Here is a 16,134-nt window from a genome sequence, read left to right as displayed (position 1 = left end):
CATGATACATGTTGTAAAGACATTGCATTTCTGAGTCTTTTAAACTTTCATTTTGTGCATGGTGAGGTACACTGTGGCTGAGAAAAGGAACTGTGTAGGTTTGGATTAAGGCATATAAAATGTTTATAGCATTTGAAAAGATGCATGGGTGAGAACTTGAGAAGAAAAGAGAAGAAAAAAGATATTTTGCATTATAACCTTCCTGGAAGTAACACACCTTTCTCAACCTCTATGAAGAAACCATATGAATCCCTCAAATGCTCTCCTTTGTCTTTGATCACAGCATATGGAAAAAACATCTACAAATTCAAAAGAAAAAGCTAACACACTGCTTCATACTTCACAGTGTAAGCTGAAACATGGATCTTTACCTGTCTCGCCCATGATCTCCCATTTTGCTGCTATATTTCAGAGTGCTATGCATCAACAGAGCAAATTTTCCCTCGGTTGATGCATAAAATTCACTGATTTGAATTTCTCCAAATCGTCTCACAAAGTCCCTCCAAACATCTGCTCTGATCCCGTTGCCTACTGCAAGTCTGACTTTGTGGATTTTATTACTGAGTTTCTGTTTGAAGAGAAAAAGAAGAGATAACGGATAATTTCACCTATGTACTGTATGACTGTGGCATATTTTCTGTAGTCGTCCCAGAACCGGGAAGCAGGTAATTTACTGCTCAGCAGCACCTGGCTGCCAAGTCAAACGACTGTATAGGGTCCTATGGATGTGTTCTTTTTCACATGACCATATGTCCCATTTAAGACGATGTTGCCTCTCTTGACTGTTTTCAGTCTGCCTCAATGTAGAAGATTCCTACAACTTATCCCAAAACACACGTTACTTTAAGATTAGGCTTAAAACTTTCCTTATTGCTGAAGCATATAGTTAGGGCTGGATCAGGTGACCCTGAGTCCTCCATTAGTTATGCTGCAATAGGTGTAGACTGCTGGGGGACTCCCATGATGGACTGAGTATTTCTTCTTTAATCACCTTTCTCACTCACTATGGGTTAATAGACCTCTCTGCACTGAATGATACTTGTTATTAATCTCTGTCTCTCTTCCACTGTACGTTTTTTATCCTGTCCTCCTCCTCCTCTCACCCCAGCCCATCACAGCATGGCTGCCCCTCCCTGAGCCTGGTTCTGCTGGAAGTTTCTTCCTGTTAAAAGGGAGTTTGTCCTTTCCGGTGTCGCCAAAGTCGTATTATTGTTGAGTTTTTCCTCTGTATGTATTATTGTACGGTCTACCTTACAATATAAAGGACCTTGAGGTGACTGTTGTTTTGATTTGGTGCTGCATAAATAAAATTGAATTGAAAATACTCTGACTTTGGCGTAAACAACATGAAATCGTGCATCAACAGTTCAGGCTACTGACGGTGATCCAAAGGTATGGGGGATATTTACTTTGAGCCCTTTAGTACAAAAAGACATCACTAAAGCCCGGTTACTCACTATTTATCATATTAGATGATCAGTTCCTTCGCTTGCCCATATTAATATTATTATTATTAGTATTATTGCAAATATATTGTGCACACAAAGTGCATACATAGTCTACAAACTACAATGTCCAATGATAACTACAAATAAGGCAGTGAAAGAGACATACAATATCAGTAGGTCTTTAATTAAAAAATATATATAACATGGACGGACCAGAATGCATTGAAGGAAGAAGGTGCAGAGCAATGCGTTTACTTAACTGAAACAATTCACTGAGTGAACTCACAGCTCAGTACATCCGTAGAAGGCTAAATCATTAAGGATGTGTGCATAGAATCACAGCTAAAATCAAATTATGAAGGCAAAGATATAATTTCAAACACCTTATCAACAAAATGTGCAGCCAGAAGTGCCACGCTGTCATCTCAATGATTTTCTTACAGAGGTGATTTTCTTTCCTTTAAAAAGTAAAATCACTTTATATTTTGATATTTCCTGCTACAATTGAATCAAATACATCTGGCGTGAGTGGAGTATAATTCCTCTCTTTTTCATTCAGAAAGTAGAGTGGGTCTGTTATTTCATTTGGGTTGAAGCCCTGCTCCACTGCTTTCGTCTTTATTAGCTTGAACGTGCCTGTAATGTCCAGTGACCTCTGTAATAAATCACAGTACAACCAATTATTAGTGGATAAAATAAATCATGCAAGCAACAAAGAGGCTTAACCACAAATGCAAAAAAGTGTAAAATAACTGGAGTAAACATACTTGAATCCTCAGAAAGCGTGGCCTGGCGTAGGACGGCAGGAAGTCCTCGACATGTTTAAAAACAACCGTGGAGTCAAACTTCAGTCCATCCATCAAAGTAACAGCAGCCATCCCGGCTCTTCCCTCCTGGCCTGAAGACAAAAGTTAAACAATCACAAAACAGGAGTTAACTGAAGTTCAGTATTGCTAATTAAAAGTGTCAGTACTGAGCAAAAGTCTTGAGCCACCACTCATCTCTTCATATTTTGACTTTGTCAACTGTTCTTATGCAATAGTTTTCCAGGCTTCCTTAAGATCTGTCAAACTCTTTCTTTAGACATTGGCTGCTTTCTCATTCATTTTTAGTCCAGTTCTTATCTCTGACCATTTTAAGAGGAATGGTTTTTTTTGTTTGTTAAGCCATATGACTGTCATGGTCCTCCAGTCCTCCTGTGCTGGCTCCCCATTTCTCTCTCCACTGCCCATCTTCTATCCTTTGTGTGTGTCGCGTGCATTGTGTGTGCGCTCATGCATGAGAGAGAAAAAAAAAATACACACTTTTTGATACAGGGACAGGTCATTCCTCTGCATCCTGTCTTTTAGTCCATCATGCCTGTGATGATGAACTCACTTGTTGGTAATCCTGTAATCGGCTGGTCACTACTTAAGGAGAAGAAAGGCCTGATTGTTAAACTGGATGCAGTTTAACAATCTCTTACCTGACAAATTGTAGGGCTGCGTTTGTAAAGCTTTAGCATATTGTGTTCTCCTCTGTGCAGATTTTTGAACATTCATACCATAGCTGGACTGGCCATCAGGCATTTGCTCGGTGGGCCGATGATTTTTTTTTTTTTTGGAACGGTATAAACAATGAAAGGTGGTGGATTGGCCAGATGCTGGCCGGTGTGTAAAAATAACTCAGTTGTTTGGTGGTGGATGTGGCGGAGCTTCCACAGATTCAGTAATATTAACAAGTGGTGGAGGCCAGCAGGTGGATGAGGGACAGGGGAAGCAGGAGGAGGAGAGACCCGAGGCAGCCGATGGTCTGAGTGTCATGTGAACTGAACTTCAGGTAAGAAGTTATGACCTGCAGTCTCTCTGGGTCACATATAAACCAAATTTAGGTGGAGTTTATTTTTGTTATGCTGACTTTTACAGTCAGTTACAATAACTCGTACTGCGTACTAGCTAGCATGACAGAGTTTCTCTACAGCTGGGTGGGTGCTATGAATTTACTGATGTTGAACTTTATTTTGTTCATAAGGTTAGTTAGTAGAGTTGCCAACCGTCCCGTACAAAAGGAATCGTCCTGCATTCAGAGAAATTATTACGCGTTTCGTGTTGAGCTGAGAGGAGACGCAGTTTGTCTAGGATGGAAAAAGACACAAAGGTGGATTTATTGCAGCTCAGTCCACCGCCCAGAGCCCCTGCTGTTCATCTCCAGCCACCCCCTGCTGAAGAAGAAGAGGACTGGTCTCCACCACCTCCTCCTGTTGTGTTCAAGGAGGAGTCTGTCTCCAGCCAGGGTCCAGTTGCGGACTGCATCGATACGATGATGAAAGAGCTCCAGGATCTGAAGAGGGAGTCTATGGCTGCACAGGAGAGTCAGATCATCCCCCCACTTGAATCTAGGCCAGGGTTCACTTCTCCTGAGCCAAGGACCACCTACCCTCCAGCGCCGCCTCTGAGAGCACACCCCCTCCATTGCAACCACTGCCAGCTCCACCTCCGTCCTCATCTACTCCTTTCTTGACCTACAGGGGGCCTCGTCCAAGCATTCCCAAGCTCACACGCCGTGATCCTGGGGAATTTGCTCGTCTAAAGATGGCGCTAGAGAACTTATTGCCCCCGGAGAGTTCAGAGCTCTTCAGGTACCAAGTCTTGTTAGATCACCTACACCTGGAGGAAGCAAAGTTGATAGCGGACGCTTACCTCCATTCTGCCACGCCCTTCAGTGACACTACGAACGCTCTTAACGACAGGCTTGGGCAGCCCCACCAGCTTGTCCTGAGAAGAATTGCTGCTGTCATGGACTCACCTGACATCCGCCGAGGGGATGCAGCCGCATTCGAGCGATTCTCTGTCCACATCCAGTCGCTCGTGGGCATGCTGAAGACTTTAGGCCCTGATGGAGAGGTCGAACTCCAGTGTGGCTCCCATGTGGCTCGACTCCTTAGTAAGCTTCCTTCAGAGCAAAGAGCTGATTTCCGTTGGTGCATGTACAACCATTCTGGTCAGGCTTACACCCTGGACGACCTGGCTACCTGGTTAAAGTACGAATCCTGGTGTCAGGACTATGACGGCTTGCCCACTCCAGCGATCACCAGAGAGAAGCCTGATGTCAGACCAAGCAGACGCTCTGTTGCGGTTCTTCACAGTGCAGAGAGCTCACCCAGGTCACTAGGTACCACTCCAAACAAAGCTAGGCAGCAACCCTACTGCGCCTTTTGCGATAACCATGCCCATCACCTGAGTCATTGTCAGGAGGTCATCAAGCTGAGTCGCGAACAGCTCACAGACTGGATAAAGTCTAACAAGAGGTGCTGGCGTTGCACTCGCTCCCATCAGGCAGCACAGTGTACCCTCAAGAAACCCTGCAGGTTGTGTCAGGGTCGTCATCTGCAGGTCCTTCACGACGTGAATTCTAAGTCCTTAAAGACACATGGCCCAGTGTCTGCTCCCCCACGAGAAGGTGAGAATCCTACGGGCGTCCTGTACCTCGATTGTCCTACAGAGAGCGGCCAAGTCCTGTTAAAGGTTGTCCCAGTCATCCTTCACCATAATGGCAAGACTTTGAGCACTCACGCAGTTTTGGATGATGGGTCAGAGAGGACTATGCTGCTACCCACCGCTACCCAGAAGCTTGACCTTCAAGGCATCCCAGAGACACTTCCATTGCGCACTATCAGGCAAGATGTGCAAACTCTGCATGGATCATGTGTCTCATTCGAGATCTCCCCTGGTGGCAAACCCAAGCTGAAGTACAAAGTCCGCAACGCCTTCACTGCCACCCGTATCGACCTAGCCGAGCACAGCTACCCGGTGGAGTCCTTGCAGCAGAAGTACAGACACCTCTGAGGCCTGCCTCTCCAGTCCTTCAAGAAGGTCAAACCTCTCCTTCTTATTGGCAGTGACCACCCACAGCTCATCACTCCAACTGAAGCTGTTCATCTTGGTCCACCGGGTGGTCCCGCTGCTATGCGCACCAGGTTAGGGTGGACACTACAGGGTCCCTCCAGCCTTATAGGTTCCTCTTCACTGCCACAACAGTGCTTCTTCACGACCGCCATTCCTCCCAGGTGAGTGAGCTACTCAAACATGTAGAGAAGTTATGGCAGGTAGATGTTGTCCCAGTGCCAGAAGGCAAGATGGTTACCCGTTCAAGAGAAGATAACTATGCAGTTAGCCTGCTAGAGCAGAAGACAGTTCGTGTAGATGTCGAGGGCATCCAACGCTATGCCACCCCCCTCCTTCGCCGCGAGAACATGCCACACCTTAAAGCTAGCCCTAACGCTGTCATTCCCAGTTTGAGAAGTGTGGAGAGAAGGCTCCAGAAAGATCCAGAGCGAGCTAAGATTTACCAGGTGGAGATAGAGAGGTTGGTCCAGGCCGGTTCGGTGGTTAAGGTGTCCCCCTCTGAGGTTGCTCATGCAGATGAGTCATGGTACATCCCTCACCACGTTGTTAGCCACAACGGCAAAGATCGCCTTGTGTTTAACTGTTCGTTCCAAGGCCAAGCCCTCAACAAACATCTTCTACCTGGGCCTACCTTGAGCGCATCGCTCCTTGGTGTCCTCCTTCGCTTTCAAGAGCATGCCGTAGCCATTAGTGGTGACATTAAAGGTATGTTCCACCAGATTTGCCTTCTTCCCGAGGATCGTTCCCTCCTGCGGTTTGTGTGGTGGGATCTGCACCCCGAGGAACCGGTGGCCGTTTATGAATGGCAGGTCCTCCCCTTCGGTGCAACCTGCAGCCCATGCTGTGCAACCTTCGCTCTGCAGCGCCACGCCAGGGACCACACGGAAGGAGATGATCCGCTACGTCACTCTGTGGGACAGTGCTTCTATGTTGATAACCTTCTCCAGAGTGTGCCAACCCCTGAAGAAGCCCGGGACCTAGTGGACAGGCTAAGAGCCCCCCTGTCTTCTGCTGGATTTGTCCTTCGCCAGTGGGCCAGTAATGAACCCAGCCCCATTGGCCACCTACCTGAAGACCTCAGATCCACAAGTGCAGAACTTTGGCTCACTCAAGACAAATCAGACACCTCTGAGCCAACTCTGGGCCTTAGCTGGCACTTCCCCACGGACACCTTGGGTTACAGACACCGCAAAATCAGTTATGCCGCCCCCACTATGCGGAATATTTATAAGGTTCTCGCAAGCCAATACGGCCCACTTGGCCTTATCCTACCGTACACCACCCGAGCCAAGATGCTGGTGAGGCGCCTTTGGGATCAACAGAGGGGATGGGATGACCCACAGCTTCCGCCAGAACTACTCCAGCAGTGAAAAACCTGGGAAGAGGAATTGCTGTTCCTTGCACAAGTCCTGCTTCCTCGCCCATATCTCCCAAAGAAGATCACGGAGTCAGTTAGTGAGAGAGAGATTCACATATTCTGTGATGCGTCAGAGCAGGCTTATGGCGCAGTGGCCTACATGAGAACAGTGACAGGTGATGGCAGTTCACATCTGGCCTTCCCGATGGCTCGCTCCTGTGTTGCCCCTAAACGCATTCTCTCCATGCCTAGACTCGAGCTGTGTGGTGCCCTCTCCGGAGCTCATCTCTCCCGTCTCCTTAGAAATGAGCTCACTCTGGACATAAAGAGAATAGTACTGTAGTTTGACTCCACAACTGTACTCACCTGGTTGAGGTCCCAGTCATGCCACTTCAAGGTCTTCGTCGGCACCCGCGTGGCTGAGATCCAGGAAGTAACTCACTCGCACACCTGGCGCTATGTGGATTCAGCCCAGAACCCCGCAGATGATATAACCCGTGGGAAGTCCCTTCCCGAGCTGACCAGACCCAATAGATGGAGTCAAGGGCCTCCTTTCCTGCTCCTAGGTCCAGAACAGTGGCCTCCAGAGCCAAGCGGCACCCTGGCTGAGCCTTCAGGCCCATCTGAGCTCCGTAAAGAGACCTTTTGTGGATTTTCTACCACCTTTGACCCCGCCACCTTGAACTTCAGCAAATATGACACCTGGACACAGCTGCTGGAAGCTGCTATTACGCAGGTGCATGGGGCGGCCAAAGGCGGTGGAACTTCATCGGCTTATGACTATGTTCGAGCAGAGATGCACGTCCTGAGAGAAGCTCAACAGGAGAGCTTCCCTGAGGAGTATCGACTCTTTAAGCAGGGGAAATCTATCAGTCGCAGCAGTCGTCTCCTTGCACTATCCCCTGAGTTCGACCACGAGAATGAGGTCATCCGTGTAGGTGGACGTCTTCGCCACTCTGAAGATCTCGCCTTTACCAGCTCCCATCCTTTAGTTTTGGATCCGACACATCCAGTCATCCGCCTGTTCATCCAGGACGTCGACAGTCACCTGCGCCATCCAGGGCCAGAGAGGGTCTTCGCGGAGATTCGGCGCACTCATTGGATCCTGAGAGGCCGGGAAGCAGTTAGGCGTTTTCAAAGGACCTGTCTTGAGTGCCGCAGATGGAGAGCCCGACCAACTGTTCCCAAGATGGCGGACCTGCCAGTTGCGCGCCTCCGCCTTTACAAACCTGCCTTTTATTCGACAGGCGTGGACTGTTTTGGACCCTTTGAGGTCAAAATCGGGCGCCGTGTGGAGAAGAGGTGGGGCATCATCTTTAAGTGCCTAACTATCAGAGCGGTCCACTTTGATGTCCTAACCTCCATCGATACAGATGCCTTCCTAATGGCACTTCGACGTTTCATTGCCAGGAGAGGAACTCCAGCTGAGCTGTACTCAGACCAAGGGACCAACTTCCGTGGGGGAGAAAGGGAACTCCAAGCAGCTTTTGCAGCCATGACCTCTGACCTGCAGAAGCTCCTGGCTCCCTATAAGATCGTCTTCCACTTCAATCCACCAGCGGCTCCTCATTTCGGGGGAGTGTGGGAGCGGGAGATTAGGTCTGTCAAGACGGCACTCTACACTACAGTAGGATCCCAACCCCTTCAAGAAGAGGTCCTCCGCACGGTCCTTGTGGAGGTGGAGGGCATCTTGAACTCCAAACCACTAGGTTATGTCCCGTCTGACATCAGTGATCCTGATCCAGTGACCCCCAACTGCTTTCTGATGGGGCGGCCTGACGGAGCACTTCCTCAAGTGGCTTACCCCAGAGAAGAGCTCCTGAGTTGCCGGAGGTGGAAGCACTCCCAGGTGCTGGCTGACCACTTCTGGTCTCGATTCGTCCGGCTGTACCTTCCAAGCCTGCAGCTTCGGCAGAAATGGCGGTCATCCCCCGCAGATGTCACAGAAGGTTCGGTGGTGATGATCGTAGATCCTCAGCTGCGTCGCGCTTCCTGGCTCGTGGGCCGCATCTCCAAAGTCCACCCCAGTCCCGACGGGCACATCAGGTCTGCTGACATCAAGGTGAAGGACCGGACCTTCACCCGACCTGTGGCGAGGCTGGTGGTACTGCCTGCCCTCCCGGACGAAGACAAAGGACAATCACCGTGACTTTGTTTGTAAAATTGCCTTTTGTTGTGAGCAAATGTACTTCATACATTTGGAGGCGGCTGTACAAAAGGCCCCGTAGTTATGGTTTTATTCTGTTCAGTTGTTAGTTCACCTGTTTTTAGAGTGGCCAGTAGAGGTCACCCCACCGCTTTGTATGAGAGAGACTATTTTCAGGGAGAAACGTGGGCAAAGCACCTGAGCTTTTCTGCTCCAGATTACCGGCAGAGAATTGGTTATTCAGTGAGAAGTGTGCGTTAATGAGCAACGTAAGTTGGTGATGTGTGAGGATGTGATAATAAGATGTGTTTGGGACTGTAACCAAGGTTAGGGGGGAAATGACTATGTTTCTGTCTGTGCCGCTAGCGGGTGCTAAGCTAAGCTAACTCTCCTGCCGTGTGGTTGGGTAGAACTGTGTACCTGGTTAGCTCTCTCAGTGGGTCTATGCGTGAGTCGTGGGTAATATATGGCCTATGGTATTATAGAAGATGTTAGTTTATTTCCCGCCTGTGTTTATGTTAATGTACTCTGGAGATATTGTTGTGAACACTTTAGTAATGTAGTATTGTATTTTCTTTCTGTTCCTTTCAGAGACCACACACACACACACACACACACACACACACACACACACACACACACAGAGATTTATTGCCAAGTAATATTTACCAGTATATCCCCGTATTCAGCACCAGCTGCCCGAGTAGTGTGCGAGGTGCATTCCACCATGGCACAAACTCTTTGACTGTATATCCTTTACCCCATGTGTTTACTGCTCTAAATAAGCTATATTGAAATAGAGGTACAATCTTCTGGAGAGAAAAAATAATAATAAAATAATAAAATCTTGATCTTGATTAAAAAAAAATGCTTGATTGTGGAACAATTTGATTAATGATTGACTAAACAAACTAAGTGTGGTGTACATTTTGTTCTTGATTTTGGAGCATAATATGTACCTGGCACTTTGACTCCGTAAACATTGGCTTCTTTAACACAGTCAGTCAGCACAAGGATGTCGGCCACCTCAGCTGTAGCTACGTTCTCCCCTTTCCATCTGTTGACATTTTTTGTTTTCAGTGCTCTGTGTGAGCTCACGTTTTTAAGCATTATTTCAAAACATGCGCTCACCTGAATGTGTCGCCAACACGATCGTGGAAGTACATGAAATTATCCTCATCGATGCGCAGCAGGTCGCCAGTGTTGAAGTACAGATCACCTTTCTTGAAGACGTTGTGCAGCTTCTTTTTCTCAGTTTGATTCAAGTCTGTCACATAACCAGTGAATGGAGCTTTGGCTGTTATTTCAGTCACCAGAAGTCCAGGTTCACCTGATCAAAGTACAGGAGAAATCATATTTGGGGTTGTTATATTTTAAATGCAAGATGCATGAGACATGCTGTAAAGACATTGCATTTGAGTCTTTTAAACGTTAATTTTGTGCGTGGTGAGGTACACTGTGGCTGAGAAAATGAACTGGGCAGATTTAGGATTTAGGCATATAAAATGTTTATAGCATTTGAAAAGATGCATGGGTGAGAACTTGAGAAGAAAAAAAAATCTTTGTTGTTATAACCATGCTGGAAGTAAAACACCTTTCTCAACCTCCATGCAGAAACCAGAAGAATCCCTCAAAGGCTCTCCTTTGTCTGCATCATATTTGATCACAGCATATGGAAAAAACATCTGCAAATTTAAAAAAAAAAAAAAAAGAAAGAAAGAAAGAAAGAAAAGAAAAAGCTAAAACACTGCTTCATGAGTGACAGGTTTTACTTCTTAATGTGAGCTGAAACATGGACTTTTACCTTGTGCAGGAAGGTGTGTCGCCCAAGAGCTCCCATCTTGCTGCTATAATTCAACAGAGCAAAGTTTCCCTCAGTTGCTCCATAAAATTCTCTGATTTGAATTTCCCCAAATCGTCTCACAAAGTCCCTCCAAACATCTGCTCTGATCCCGTTGCCTACTGCAAGTCTGACTTTGTGGTTTTTATCACTGAGTTTCTGTTTGAAGAGAAAAGAAGAGCATGCGTTTGTTAGTTTTCTAAACCTTTCTGTGTGAGACAGTAGTATTAATGTTGATGCTGTGTTGGCACAAACCTGTGGAGTGTTGCAGAGATAACGCATAATTTCACCTATGTACTGTATGACAGTGACATTATATTTTCTGCAGTCGTCCCAGAACTGGGAAGCAGAAAACTTACTCCTCAGAACAACAGGAATACCTGCACACAACAATAGATGACAACAGCACACTTTAAAGAGTAGCAGTGGAAGTAGTCAAAATTTTTACTTTATCACCAACGTCGACCTCACACTGGAGCGGTTCACAGCTGAGTGACTAACAGCAGAAATGGGTGGGGGGTCCAATCCGGGTCAGAGAATTGTTGCCCCAAGTCGAGAAGTATCTTGGGGTCTTGTTCATGAGTGAAGGGAAAGGGGAGTGGGAGTCCTGTGGTGTGGGGTGTGGCTCAGCAGCAGGGGAGGGTTGACACAGTGGGTTCAGGGAGCAGTGGTAGGGAAGTCTGTTTGGAACAGCTGACAGACAGAGATGGGTGTGCGGCAGAAGAGAAGTTGACAGCCAGGAGCTGTTGCCATATACCAGAGTTCGGCAGGCAACAGCACAAGCGTGTGTGAAATCATCAATTAAGAGTTATCCTTAATTTGAAACATTGCATCCCATGTGTGTGTTGTGAAACCAGAACATGTTACAAGAAAACCGATGATTGAGGTCACAGCTGCAGTGATGCAGATTGTCATCCAGCATGTCTCTGACTCTGGTTACCTGGTCGACCTCCAAGAGCTGTCATTTCTGGTTTTTGGACTTGTTGTGCTTGTTTATTTTGATCTCAATCAAATAGTGTGTGTTTTGGATGTGGTGGAACAAATCTGCACCAACTGTGTGATGCATTCACGTCAATATCGACCAATATCTCGGAAGAATGTTTCTAGTACCTTGTTGAATCCATGCCACAGAGAATATTGCCAGACAAAGGCATTTAACACCGTACCACAAAGATCTGCTTTATATAGTAACAAGTGTCCGTTTTTGGGGTTTTTTGTTTTTGTTTTTTTAAACAGACCCAAAGAAATTCAATATTTAGTGATGTTTAAGTCAACTGTTCTCTTAGAAATCTGTTTTTAAAAAGTGGCTATTTTCTAAATGACTTAATGAGTTGTGGATTGATTGTTGGGCACAACGCAGGGAGAACGTGGAATTGCATCTGGAGATTTTGATCTCAGCTTAAACACTGGGTTTGTTGATAAGAAAACTAAAGATTTACACAGTTAACAATAGTATATATCCAAAGAGTTCATACCTCTTTCAACAGCTCCAGTGAAGACAAGGAGGCCAGTACTGTGATAAAGCGGGAGGGTATCATAAATCACATCTTTGGAGTTCACTCCTGTTGTAGCCAGAAGTAAAGAAAAGTTCCACACTTTGCTGTAAGTGACCACAGCTGCCTTAGGGAGACCTGTTAAAGACACGCCAGATGCTCAGAGGGTGAATGTGCCATTTCTTTCACTGATGCATCGTGAATCTCAGTAAGTAGTTTACCTGTTGTCCCTGACGTGTATATGTAGGCTGCTGGACTCTGCGTGGTTAAATGGGACCTTAACTCCTTGGATATAGGCTCAGAGGAAGCCTGATTCATTTTATCAATGAAGCTTTCCACACCTGCAGTTTCACACCTGTCAGCTAAGATGAAAACAGTGATCTGCTGTTCATGCAGATGGGGCAGCACCTCCTTCACTGCATCCAACAACTCTAGAGTAGAAAAGAAAGAAAGAAAACACAACAAACCTTACAAAAGATGTTCCTGTATTTTAACAAAGCTCAGCTCAATCTTCCTCTGCAGCTTTATTGCTCATGAGTGATGATGAAAGATGTGCTTGAATCCTTTAGATAAAGGGAGACAAACAAACAAATACTGGAGCACAAATAAAACCTGTGTATTTGAAATATTAGGTAAAAGGTCTGTGAAGGTTCTCAGTCATCCAGGTCATCGTAGTCAAAGGAGCTTGCAAAGAAAAGCGTCTGGACTTCTTTAAGTTGCTTGAAGACGTTTCACCTCTCATCCGAGAAGCTTCTTCAGTTCTAAGGTCAAATGGTGGAGAGTCCCAGATATAAACCTAGTGGGAGTTAGCCCCCCCAGGTTTCACAATGAGCTCACCCGAAACTCTGGCTGATTGGGACCCACGCCCAGTTTCACACCTTGGCTCAGGCGATTAGAGGATCATCAGGGGGTCCTTTTGTCCCTCTGTGGGGGGTTACTCCCACTAGGTTTATATCTGGGACTCTCCACCATTTGACCTTAGAACTGAAGAAGCTTCTCGGATGAGAGGTGAAACGTCTTCAAGCAACTTATAGAAGTCCAGACGCTTTTCTTTGCAAGCTCCTTTGACTAGGTAAAAGGCCTTTGCAACAAGACCACTTAAAAAAAAAAAAAAAAAAAAAAGCTAAGCATACAATCTACATGGATGTACATCACCCACCCCACCCCTTCCACACAAACAAGATGCACGAGCACCTAATGAAGGTAGGTTAGGGCCGGGTTGTGTGTAGAGATTTGATTGGGCAGTGACAGTAAGGAAAAATGTACGAATGGGTTTTTGTCATGGCTTGTACAGCTGGTGGACAGCAGCCCCTCAGTTGACCCACCGGGAATATGCCCAGTGTGCCAGATTACCAGTCCAGCCCTGGTCTCCCATATTGATGTGAAGGAATTTTGGCTGCCTCTGCTTTACAGGGTTTCTTCCGGTCTTTGCCTGCATTCATTGATGCGCAGCTCTCTCAAAGCCCCACCACTGCTTTTCAGTTGGGTTGGGGTCTGGACTTTGACTGGGCCATTGCAACAGTGTGATTTTTCTTCCCCTTTTTCAGCCAGTCTGTTGTAGATGGTTAACCTTTTTGGCCAAGCTATAGCTGTTTGACAGTTTTTGCCAATTTTACTTTTGTTTTTCCTTTTAACTCCTGGTAGATTCAATTATTGTGTTAACACATCTGAATGCTCCAGACAAGCAAACAGAGCTTCTGGTTTTACAGGTGCGCTCACACTTGTTGCCCACTCTATACAGTCAAAGGACTGTATAGATTGGAAATTATTTTTCACAGGACGATATGTCCCATTTAAGATATCCAATTTAATTTAAATCAAACAATCTCCCAATGAAACCCTAAAGCCACATATAATATATAAACTACGGTTCTATTAATACTGTTAATTTTTTGCATCCTCTTCAGCCATTTAGTTACTGATTGATTTATGCTGGGGAATCTTTTTTTATTTTTATTTTTTAATTCTTTGTTTCCCACTGTGACAGTTTAAGTCAGTAAATCTTTAGAGAGGCATGTTCCATTCTTGGAACTGCCTTGATGTTTTGTCACTAACAATATATGTGCTAAATGAAGGGGCAGTTTAAATAACTAAAAGTTAAGATGGACCACAAGTGCAACACATTATTTTTGTCTGCTTTGTGAAGAAGAAGATGAAGACAGCCATATGCAGTCATAAAAAGGTGTACTGCATGGTGGAGAAAGTGGTTTTCCTTCTGTTGAGTATACATGTACTCATTTCCAAATATTAAAAATTTAACTAAAGCAACAATAGGCAGTGAGAAAATGTTTAAGAAGCTTCTTATACGGTATGAAAAGTCATCCCTGTTACTGGAAAGTGACAACCATTCTTTGCATTTAATGTAAGATACTGACCCGGAAGTGAAGTAGAAGCACAATTTTAGATATGTGAATAAAGACTGATACTTTATTGTGGTGGAGTAAAAATGGAAATTCTTATATCAAACTCCATCAATAGATTACTCCATTGCAGGCAAACAGTGCATAGCCTACATTGGTGTTTTTCCCATGGCATGCCAAAGTACAGTTTGTTCTCTAATTATTTATGTATTTATTTGTTATTGAATGTTGAGTAAATGAGCTCTCTACTGTCTCCATTGCTTGGAAAAGCAGACAGAAATGCAGGTACTACCTTCAGATGCTACCAGAGTTGTGGCTCCACTGCAGTTGAGGCAGTGTAGCAGAGACTTGGATCTGATGTTGGAGTTGAGCAAAGCTCCGGGACATCCAATCTTCAGCAAACCCAACCAGAGCCACAGGAACATCGGCTGGTTCCCCAGGAACAGCGCCACCGCGTCTCCTTCCTTTACGCATCCAGCCTGCAGAAACGCTCTCGCAGCTCTGTTGCTCAGGACATCTGCTTCCCGGTACGTGAACATTTCATCTTTAAAATAAATTAAAGTCTTTTGCGGCTGCGTCTTCACCAAGTCTAAAAAGCGGTCCAGGATTGAGTAATTAGTCTGCATGCACTTTAATACAAAGCGCCTTCTTTTTATTTTCGCAAGCACGTACTGGACATCCTGGAAGAGATAAGGATGGCGGAGTAAAACGCCACATACAATCAAGGCTGCACACACCGTCCAGACCAACATGTTTGTCTCACAGCTGTCCTGCTGAAGACAGAGCGGAGGTATAAAAAGGTGCAAGGAGCAGGACCACAACTTACATGTAACTACTGAACAACCAGGTGATCTACATCAAAACAGATGAGCAAGAGGGGCAGCATCCCCTCTTGCTCAATGATTGTGTAAGCCTTGTGTAAATGATTAGAAAGGACAGGAGCTGTTAACCCTCCTGTTATGTTGCGGTACAAATTGACCCAGGACCATAGTTGGTGTTCCTGGAAACCAACATAACAGGAGGGTTAATTATTAAGCTTCAGGCACCTGCAGACGATAATGGTAATGGATAATGGCGGAGACCGTGACAGCATTGCACAGTGTCTTGTGCGGTCAGAGCTGCTCTTCTGCCTTCCTTGGTAACAAGTTGTTTTTGTTTTGTTTTTTACTTACTGTTGCCTTCCTATTAGCTCAAAGCAGTTTGGTCATTCTCCTCTTGTATCAATAAAACATATTCATCCAGAGAACTGCTGATGGCTGGATATGTTCTTTTTCAGAACTTTCTCTGCAAGACCTAAAGACAGTTGTGATGGAAATTCCCAGTAGATCTGCAGTTTCTGAAATACTCAGATCAGCCTGTCTGGTACCAACAACCACGCCACATTCAAAGACATTTAAATCATCCTTCTTCCCCATTCTGCTCAGTTTGAACTTCTTGATTGTATCGGCATGTTTAAGTGCATGTAGATGGGCACTGCTACCATATGACTGCTATCAATAGGTAGTGGAACATGTACATGTATCAAGTTGCATGATACCGGTGTGTGGAAACAGCTAAAAGTTCGTTTTTATCTGTAATCCCTGGGAACAAGCAGCTAGTTTTGGAC

At 45.6% G+C, this 16,134-nt stretch overlaps 1 protein-coding gene across 2 annotated transcripts; it reads right to left on the bottom strand.

Annotated features, from left to right (window-relative positions):
* Positions 1–1,611: 1,611 nt before the first annotated feature.
* On the bottom strand, positions 1,612–15,421 carry LOC113026630 (long-chain fatty acid transport protein 2-like). Of its 2 annotated transcripts, XM_026175634.2 has the most exons (10): positions 14,821–15,410; positions 12,390–12,599; positions 12,151–12,306; positions 10,931–11,055; positions 10,640–10,834; positions 10,430–10,520; positions 9,967–10,165; positions 9,795–9,892; positions 2,216–2,346; positions 1,612–2,103 (listed from the first exon to the last, which is right to left on the bottom strand). In XM_026175634.2, exons 1-10 carry the CDS (start codon positions 15,278–15,280, stop codon positions 1,927–1,929), a joined length of 1,842 nt encoding a protein of 613 aa, XP_026031419.2. In that variant the 5' UTR covers positions 15,281–15,410; the 3' UTR covers positions 1,612–1,926. The 2 variants fall into 2 exon arrangements, 1 of the variants encoding a protein (XP_026031419.2); XR_013910599.1 differs by lacking the exon at positions 9,795–9,892 and having other exon boundaries at positions 14,821–15,421.
* Positions 15,422–16,134: the final 713 nt, after the last annotated feature.

This window comes from Astatotilapia calliptera, chromosome 7 (assembly GCF_964374335.1).
Source record: "Astatotilapia calliptera chromosome 7, fAstCal68.1, whole genome shotgun sequence".
Classification (NCBI taxonomy): Eukaryota; Metazoa; Chordata; class Actinopteri; order Cichliformes; family Cichlidae; genus Astatotilapia; species Astatotilapia calliptera.
The sequence above is the reverse complement of the archived record's forward strand: the minus strand, read 5'-3'. Positions and strand labels throughout refer to the sequence as shown.

Bases quoted from the DNA above. Each gene is read 5' to 3' on its own strand.
- LOC113026630 (XM_026175634.2), bottom strand. From the start codon at position 15,280: ATGTTGGTCTGGACGGTGTGTGCAGCCTTGATTGTATGTGGCGTTTTA. The intron at 11,056-12,150 runs GTATGAACTCTT...TGTTGTGTGCAG, and splicing joins CACTGGAGCTGTTGAAAGAG to GTATTCCTGTTGTTCTGAGG. The intron at 2,104-2,215 runs GTATGTTTACTC...GATTTATTACAG, and splicing joins CACGCTTTCTGAGGATTCAA to AGGTCACTGGACATTACAGG.